Source organism: Passer montanus, unplaced genomic scaffold, assembly GCF_014805655.1.
Source record: "Passer montanus isolate IOZ18808 unplaced genomic scaffold, ASM1480565v1 scaffold80, whole genome shotgun sequence".
NCBI lineage: Eukaryota > Metazoa > Chordata > Aves > Passeriformes > Passeridae > Passer > Passer montanus.
In genome coordinates, this window is record NW_024373257.1 from 3,133,209 (window position 1) to 3,143,063 (window position 9,855).

Sequence of the window (9,855 nt, forward strand, 5' to 3'; positions counted from 1 at the left end):
TAACATGAATCATGTGCAAAATAACAGAGTTTGGTGGTGTTAAAGCATCTTAAAATGCTAATAGTTTTGTCATATATGGTTTTTATCAACACCTATCAGTTCTGCCATAAATTACTGCTTTATGCCTATTCATTTAATGTATTTATATTGCTGTGTTCCAGCAGAATGTTCACTCTAGCAGTCAACATCTTGGACAATTTGCTGGCTAAAAACCAGCAGAAGACACATACCTTCCCCTATACTTATGTGTGTGTCTGCAACAAAAAGTACTTCTTTTATTGCTGAGCAAACATGCATAATAGCTTCTACTGGATCTTCTGGTTGAAGATGCAGCTACTCTGACAGTCTGCAAAAGGAGGAGGTAATTCCAGATCTGGAGCAGAGGACACCCAGCTGAGGCCCTGGAATGCTGTGGCACATCCTGGAATGGCAGCTTCTGAAACCATCAGGCGCAGGTCCTTCAGGGTAAGACATCAACGTAATCGTCGCTGTCATCAACTTCTGTGAAGTAATCAATACAAACAAAAAAAGATATCATTGCAAAGTGCTCTTTTGAAAGGCTGTGGGAAGCAGCACGTCCTGTGGCAGGGCAGGTATCAGAAACTCAGTTTGGTTTCTCAGTGTGCTATTGCAGCGTCAATGTTTAGGCCCCCTGTGCTATGGACTGGATTCTCCAGGAAAAGGCAAAGCCTGCATTGCCTTTTCTGAGCCAGCAAATACTGTTGTAAACAGTTGTATTCACATGATACCCCCTCCTTCCTGAGGAACAGTCAAATGTCAGAAATCATCCATTCTTGGTAAATTGAATTAGTAGCTGAGATACCTGTGACTCTCATAATGCATTCCTTGTTCTGTAAATAAATACCTAAGAGAAAAGTTCTCATCCCAACTAAAGGAAGAGAGCCTGAAAAATCCTGTTCTCTCTTACACTTTGTAAGATTTGTTACGGTTTTTCAGAAGCCAGGGAAAAGGCAGAAATTCAATGCTTGGAACTCAAAGTTCCATTATGGAAACCTATTGCTGTTCAAGCAGCTGCCCTCAGGAAAGCTGTTCTTAGGCTAGAAAACCAAGCTCAAATATCTCCAACCACCAGGATCGTGACCTCAGCCCCTTGAGGTCTTCCACTGGTTGCATTGGAGCGCTCAGTCCCGTGTGTGCAGCAAAGCCAGCTGCTGGTAGCATGTGAGGGACATGCTTTAGGGAGCACTGCTGTGCTTTGGGCAGTGCCTGTGTTTTGGAGAGTGTGGCATTTACGTAAGCCCCTGCTGTGGGCCTGCAGCCTGAAAGGGAAGTTTGGAATGCTGTATAAGTGAAATTTAAATAAAAATTTAATAAAAACAATTCCAAAGTAGCTTGATTATTTCTAAAACACCTCCATTTTTACGGAAGACTACCTATATTTTGACATTGCTATAAAAGGGCTTGTTTTCCTCCCTGTGATTCCAGATGAGGACACTGTTCATCTTCTAGAAAAAAATTACTATTGCAGGACCAAAAATAAAATATGTATGATGTCTGATTCTTCCTAGAAGCATATCCATGCTACTGCAACATTTTCCGTCTCCCTGCAACAGCAATGATAAGAAACCATAACAATATTTTTAGAGTAAACGTGGCATTTTTGCTGTGTGATACAGGTGACAAGGTAAAGTTGATGACATGGGAAATGTGTCTTTGTGGCTTCCCCTCAGCAAGGTTGCTGGGGCTCAGGCCCCAAAATTGCAGCAGTGTACGCAGAGCTGGGGGAGCTTGGCCAGAGCGGTTGCACTGCTCTTGTGTGTGAAACCCCAGTGACTTCAGCACAGAGAGGCTGTCAGAGACTAAAATAGTTCATGCCTCAAACTTTGGTATGAAGTTCTGCTCATTGTAACAAAAACTGTATAAAAAAGCTACAACCAAAGAAGCCTCCCTGTAGTTGCCTAACCAGAACTTTGGACTGAAAGTCAAACTACTGAGATTATATAAAGGAATACCCATTCTTCAATCACCTGAAACAAGTAAGGAAGGAAAAGAGTGTGAGCCAAACCCAGCAGCCGTACTGAGAATCATCTCTGCCTCGCGTCAAGGTGGGGGAGCCTGTAGCCCTCAGACCCCTTTACTGGGAGGAGGTTTGCACAGATTTCTCCCCCAGCCAGTGTGGGGGGAGGAAGTTTTGGCATGTTGTAACTTCTGCATGTTGTAACCTCTGCCCATCCTCCCTTACACAACCTGGCTATGCAACCCCTAACCTTGGGAAAGCCACATCCATGGGCATTCACCTGACAGGCTGCTGAAGGAGTGCCTTAATCCATCAGAGATTCCCTGAAGTGTCCCCCAGAGCTGTTCCTGAAGCCTTGCATCACAGGACTGCACGTGATACAAAAATCCCAGAGTCTGTTGTAAGACACAATGGCAAACTCCCCTCGGCCCCAGGAAGGTGCCTGGGTTTTCCTACCTAGCCACCAGATCCTGTGCATTCTGGGGAGACCTTCACCACCAAGATGACCAGCTGAGAGGATGAAAGAAACATTGTAGGGATTCATGGAGTGGTGATATTTTCTGTCACTCCTGTCCCCCCCACCTCTTTCTCCTTTCTCTTCTTTTTACACTCCTTTTTCTCACTCTTCCTCTCATATTTACTATAAAATAAAATTCATACTATTGTCACTGGCATGTGGTCTCATTTGCACCTTAATTTGGGCAGAGGCATTTCTAATAACTTTAGTAACTGGATCCTAACACTGCCCCACACCACCGTGCTGAGCTGCTGTTGGGCATGAGATGCAAATGACAGGGCAGGGTGGAGACTTCAAAGTTCTGTTTCCTTTATGATACTGTACTTAACAAAAGGATTTCTCTTACGTGTGTCCTGGCTGGGACTCTCGGCGCACTCTGCCAGAGGTCATGGAACAGCCTCAGGGTTACTTTGCAGCCCATGACCTGATGGATGCTGCAGCTCAGTGTTGTACAGAAGGAACGTGAAGAATGGTGTGAGGGATACTAGCAGGTTATCAACAGTGCCTGCAGTCATGCTTCTCAAAACAAGGATGTAAGGATGACATGGGGCTATACAACACAGGTTAAAGGTTTATGAGAACCTCTGTCTTTATTGTATCTATTTGCATAATTCTGTCAGGCAGAAGCATCATATCCTCATCCTAGACCTGGGACTTGTGAGCATACATTAGCAGAAGAGGAGCAATGAGAGGCTGAATTCTGGTTCCAAAGCTGTGACCCTAAGCACAAGGCTATATGCTTCATGTTTGAATACAAATCACAAGCTGGCTTGCTTGCCTGCCCATCTTAGAACTAACTGAGTACAGTTCTGATACAAAAATATCTTAGAACCTGGACAATGAAGGTAAAGGCCAGCCTCAACCCCCAAGTGCAAGGGCCTGGTACCTTGGCAGAAGCACATTAGGTAAAACTGGTTCTCAGTCTTTTCCAGCCTAGAAGCATCAACATCCATGAACGAGAGAGCTGGAGGGAGCTTTTTTTCATCATTGTGTTCTCTAGTGATTTTAATTTGCTCATTTGTAGTGGGTGAAGGTAAGTAACCTGTGAGCTGAAAATAACCATTTCAGTGAACATCAGAGAGAAGGGAGGATGTAAAACTTCTGTCCATGCAAAACAAAGTTTAGCAAGTATTCACCACAAACCTATCAATGCTGTCATCTTTAAAAAACCCACAAAGGCAGGGCTAAGTTTCTCACCATCATAAACATTGTCCATTTCTGACTTGGACCTCTGGCTTCTTTGCAAGGCCTTCGGTTTCTTCACTGGGTAGCGGAGGTTTATTATCAGTCCTTGATTTGGCTTTTCAAAAGCGTATATTAAGTCCTTTAATGTTTTGAAGGTCCTCTCTGGAACACCTTCAGAAGTCTGTAAGGAAAGGATAACAAAATGTGTTTGCAAGTTCCCTTCAGAGGGAGTCCCCTAAATGAAAATGATGATAAGTTGCTTCTTATTTACCAAGGAGCTGTTTTGTAAACAGGTTTGGTGACAGAATATTGCACTGTCCTTAAAACACTAGGGACACTTGTTTGGAGCCATGGTTATGGCATTAAAAGTAACCTCCCTCACTATCTTTTTTTTTTTTTTATTTAAAAAAGAACATCAGTTAAATCATTGGTATAGATGTGTGCTGCAGCAATCCACTACAGTGTAGCGTTGAAGAGTGACAGCATTACACACTGCACTCTGGTCTGAGAGCAAAAGTTTAGGGATAACATATTTAGTTTTCACTTAAAATGCTGCTTTTAAATAACTAGGTGACAAACAGAACTCAAATTTTTACAAAATATCAGCATTGGGAAGCAAAGGTTGTGTGCAAAAAACTGTTCTTTAAGTGTGGATTCATATGACAGGACTGAACAGCTCCTGCAGCTCAGCCCTGCAGAGATCTATGCACGGACTTTACAGTGCTGTGATTTCAGGGCAGTGGCAGACAGTGAGCAGCTTACTAGTAGTCATTAAAAGAGAATGGGGCTTTGGTTTAACTAACAAAGAAACATGTATTTATTTTCTTTGGTTTTTCTGCATCCTTCATCCTTCATCCTTCATCTTCTGTTCAGCCCCGGATGGACTGGGTGCCAATGCCTGTGTGTACTGGGTCTGGCTGGGATTTAACTTCCTTCATAGCAGCCTACATAGTGCTGTGCTCTGAATTTGTGACTGAAACAGTGCTGTTAACACAGCCACATTTTGGCTGTTGCTGAACAGTGCTCGTGCAGTGTCACCATGATATTTTCTGAAAAATCCCTTCGCCAGGATTTCTTTTCCTGGGAAGCTGAGAGGCCTCAGAGAGGAATGAAAACAATAATTATCTGATTGCTGCTCCTGTGTTTTGCTGCTTTGGAATGTGGTCTGGAGATCGTTTACCAACAGGCGTGTGTTTGATTGGTTCCATGTGAATTGTTTTAACTTAATGACCAGTCACCATCAGCTGTGTCGGACTCTGAGGAGTCAGTCACGAGTTTTTATTATAAATTCTTGTTAAGCCTTCTGTCTGTATCCTTTCTCTATAGTTTAGTATAGTATTCTTTTAATATAATATATATCATAATATAATAAATCAGCCTTCTGAGAACATGGAGTCAGATTCACTCATCTCTCACCTCATCCTGGGGACCCCTCACAAAGACCACAGTGCAGCACTAAAGATGTCTTTCTTGCACTTGGCTCCCCTGGGGAGTAGGCTGGGGGTGTGCAAGATGCTGGCTGTCCCATCTCACCCCATGTGACACGGTACTCAGCAATAAAAGTGTAGGGAAAGAGAGTACGTTTGTGGTTATGTCTGTGCTGAGGCCTCACTATCCAGGAGGTCACTAAATATCTGCCTCCTGATGGGAAGGAGTTGCTAAATTCTTCTTTGCTTTGCTTGTGTGCATGACTTTTTTTTACCTTTTTTACCTACACTGTATTTTATCCGGTCCAGGAGTTTCCTCACTTTTGCTCTTTGTGTTCTCTTCCCCCAACCCTGTCCTACTAACCCTATGGATTTTTAAAAATCTATGATCATAGACTAAAATGATAATGGATTAAAATTACCATTGATCATAGTTTAAGATATTTTAATTTATGATTTTTAAAAAAATCTATGATTTAATGCAATCTTTAGGATGCAATGTGAGTTACTCACCTGTATTCTAAAATACCCTTGGTGTTCTCTGAAGATACGGTAAGTGTAGATGAGGTCCTCAAAGCTGTGAAAAAACATTGTATACATCACACATCACATTAACAAAGTGGATATATCTGCAAACAGTATTAAGTGCAGTAAAAGTGCAGTAAAATTGAATGAGGCAGAGACAGGAAAGCAAAAGACGAGATCCTGGAGATTACAAAATGAGTGAAGGTTTAATGCCTTGAAATACAAGATTACTTTAACCAGGAGTTTCAAAGAACATATGAACTAAGCCTAACACAGGCCTTTAACAAGCATAATTTCATTCCACAGACATCACCTCTTCTCATCTCTCTCTTATCTTCCTCACTGCTCTAACCTGCATTTTGCATTTCTGTTACAAGAAGGCTGTTGAATTCTTGGAGGCAGAAAATGGCCTCCAGTCACCAGCACCCAGAAAATGACTGTATGGCTCCTACTTCTGAGAATAATGTTCTTCCTTTGCATTTCCCAAGGTTTTGCATTTAGTCATTGTTATTTTTGATAATAAGCAGCTGTTTGAACACTGAGGCTAGTGATGTCTTTGGATATATTTTGTCAACAGAAATAAAAGCTTTATCAGATACCCCAGTAGCAGCGATTCAGGAGGTGGACTGGAGATCGTGACTGTGATAAAAAAAGGTAGCAGAGTTGAAGAAAATATACATCACAAATAAGTGAGGAAGTTGAGGAGAGGGGGGAGCAGCAGTTGAAAACAAGTTTTTTTAACTTGTGTGCCTCTTCATCAGGAGGACTTCAGCTGTGGCTATGTGAAGTGAACTGTCATGAGAAGGAGAATCTTGGCGCAGAAAGCTGGCTCAGGACACTTGCACAGAAGTGAAGGGTTACTGAAAATAAGCTACTTTGTTCTGCAAAAAAAGTTACTATGAACTAAAATCAGAATAAAGCTTTCAGTTATAACAGGTTTAATTTAATTCAAAAAGTGGTATCACAGGGATGCATATTTTGGTTTTTGTCCTCTTGACATACCTGTGGAAATATACATGTTCCTTGCTGAAAAGTACTTTTACAAATGTGAGTGCTTACAGAGACAGAGAAGTGTGAAAAAGAAATACCAGGAACTGATAATTTTTTAAACTTGTTCTTTACTGATCAAGTAAATATTAAAACGTTTCTGCCTAGATATTATTTAGGTACTGTAATTCTTAGTAAATTAACATGAAACTACCATTACAATGGAAACTTCTGTCTCCTCATTAACTACTAAATGCTTACCAAGAGCTAGTAAAGGGTACAAATAAACAAATGTTTGGTCTGGAAGAAAAGCAATGTGAGAGGGAAAATGGCTTGTTGAACAGTAAGGAGAACAGTAGCAAAACCAGTAGGTCTGAATTGAAGTGCTGTCAGCCACCTGGGATAATTCTAGATGAGACCGTGCACCTTGCCTGATTAAAGGAGAGATGCATTTGAACTGGTCACACCATTCTGCCTCCCAGGTCCTCCATGGGAATGCACTGGCCCCCATATCCCAGTAGAAAAGGATAAGAAAGTTTGTTTGCTGTAGTGAGGGGATCGGTGTCTCTGCCCACAGATCAGTTAATTTGAGAAGGGTTTATCAGTTTGCATATAAACCATGTTAGGTGCTAAACAAGGTGTTGAAATGCTAATTCATAAGCTGCCTTTCAGCATCACTAAGAGTTTCAGTGTTGGTTGCCCACAGTTTCAGGGCAGTTTGCCTAGTGAACCACTGCCAGGCAGCCCAGTTTCTGGGGCAGCTCTCAGCCAGTGCACTAATACCACCCCATGTGCTATCTGAACACAAGCCTTGCTCTGACCTGTGCAAGCCACCATCTGTGTACTACTGCTGCCACTCTTGCAGTTTAACTATGGCATTTGTTCATGTCAGGATTATAGGCAAATCCACTAAACACTTCAGTTTTTATCAGCTTTTAACACTAAAACCCAGAGAGGCAAACTGGAAGTCATGATGTGACAGGCCAAAGTATGTCTGCAAGACATCACAAGGCAAATGTGCTTTGCTCTTAAAAAAAATAAAAAGACAAAAGAAAAACAACTGTGTTGGCGTGGCACAAAGCCTAACCCAGGTTCTAACTAACATTGTCATTCTTCCTCTGTGTCATGTTCCCCATCTGTCCCTTCTGACAAGGTGTGCATGTGCCTTCCACCTTCCTGCCCTTCCCTCAGCCCCTGCATTGCCTCATTCCACACCATACTGAAAGCAAGTTCCTGTAGCTCCCTTGCCGAGGGCTCTGTTTGTCCCCAACTTGCTATTTCTCTTCTACTCATTCTGTTATTTTGCAATCTCCTTTCTTCTACCTGCCAACCCAGTAGTACTCCATTTTTTCTCTCTCTTTTTCTCCCCTCTCCCTTGATTTATTTCATAAAAAATTAATTTTTAGTGATTGATAAAAACATCTTATATTTGTTCATTAATTAGACGTGTTAAAAGGTTTATGATGTCACACTCAAACCTATCTGCAACAAGAGTGCAAAACCTCATAGGTTCAAACAAAGACCTAGATTCTAGTTTTTAAACTTTGAATGCATTATGAACAGATCAATTATATATGAAAAGAGTAAAAAGGGAAATAAAAGTACTATTCCCTACAGAAAAAGAAAATAATAAAATTTTTATTGTAGTAATTAAAGCTTTGGACTAGAAGTAGCAGTTTTCTATGCCCATCTTTTCTGAGGATTTGTCATATAAATTCAAACAGAACTTTGTAATTTCAGCCTCAGCGCATGTTCATATATCAGGTAAAATTCCTTTGAAACACAAAGCTGAGTTTTTATCAGATAGAAAGTCTACAAAGAGAAGGAAGTGTTTTGTAACACGCCATGAGACTTTTCAGTGTCTCAACACTACTCAAATGCTTTTTACTCATCATTACAGAGGCAATTACTCTGAGTAAGGATCTTGGAATCTTTTGGCAGGCTGAGGTATTTTCTCTGGGCTCCCCTTATTGTCTGCAGAGAGAGACCAGCCAGCATCACCAGACTATAGTTCATTTAGAATACATAGACACACTCCTGGAGTCTGTTAATATCAGGGAAGAACTATTAATGTTAGAGAAGATGATTTGTCTTTAGATCCAACTGAAAGCTTATAAAAAAAACAGTATTAGGGTACTTACAAAACACAGAGACACAAGGCTCCTTCCACACTCTCACTCTCCCGTATTAAGTAGCTGCCATTCTTTTTCTTCTTGCTCAGCAGCTCTTCACAGGTTTTTCTTGTTATCTTTCCATGAAAAAATGGGAATTCCATGGGCCAAAGTAAACAAGGTAGCTTGCCTTTCAAAGCAATTCTAGAGCAAGTCAAAAGCCTGGCATGAGAAGAAACCTTGTTCCAAAGGCAGCTTCCCGTGGACATCTGAAGTTGGAGGTGCCAAGGACACACAGGACTTCATCTGTGTTGTTTACTGAACTGTCCCCCAGTGAGGTGGATTAATTCTGCAGCTTGACAGCTCATGAGCTCCGTGGAGGCAGGAAAGTGTTGGTCTACACTGGTCACAGTCCACATCAAAAAGGAAGGCACTTTTGTCACATTATACCAGCAGACTTTTGGGTTACGTATCACACCTCTAAGCTATGAAATCACTAAGTTGATACTGTGTTATAGTTACATTTTTAAGTTAACTTTTATGTTTAAAGTGTCTCAAAGCCCAGCAAATAGGGTCCTGTGCTTCAGGAATAAGTCAGGACTATGTAGGGGAGGATAAAGTTATGTAAAAGCACTCTTTTCTTTTTTCAGGTGATTTTAAGAAGAGAAAATAAGGATTTGTGATATTTTAATCAGCATCAGTCATGAAGGCATAGGATGTGCCAGAAAAAAAAAAAGGCAATTCTCTGTTCATGCAGAGGTTTAAACAAATTTCATCAAAATAAGCTGTATAATGACACAAGGTATTTAATGGAGGAGCAGTGTGAGATGCAGGGACGGCTGTCATCTTGATCACAGGGAAAAAAACCAATGAAAAAACCAAGATAAATACTGATAGAACACTGTAAGCAAAAGCAACCATGTTTTACATGCAGCTGTTACAGTCGTGTTTTTTCTCTGACAACTTTGTACAGACAAAAATCTTACATTAAAATTTGTGTGTTTAACTGCAAGTTGATCATGTATCACACTAAGACTGTTTCCAGATGGTGTCTCAGGTAGTTCAGGAATAAAGTACCTCTAAAAAGGTACTGTTTTGTCTCAAAGAAATGTAGGAACTTAAGGA

General features: G+C 41.1%; 1 protein-coding gene across 1 annotated transcript; it reads right to left on the reverse strand.

The window, feature by feature from the left end:
• SH2D1B (SH2 domain containing 1B) lies at positions 1 to 9,130 on the reverse strand. Its single transcript, XM_039732797.1, has 4 exons — positions 8,761 to 9,130; positions 5,621 to 5,684; positions 3,693 to 3,861; positions 1 to 501 (listed from the first exon to the last, which is right to left on the reverse strand). Exons 1-4 carry the CDS (start codon positions 8,997 to 8,999, stop codon positions 461 to 463), a joined length of 513 nt encoding a protein of 170 aa, XP_039588731.1. The 5' UTR covers positions 9,000 to 9,130; the 3' UTR covers positions 1 to 460.
• Between the last annotated feature and the right edge of the window lie 725 nt (positions 9,131 to 9,855).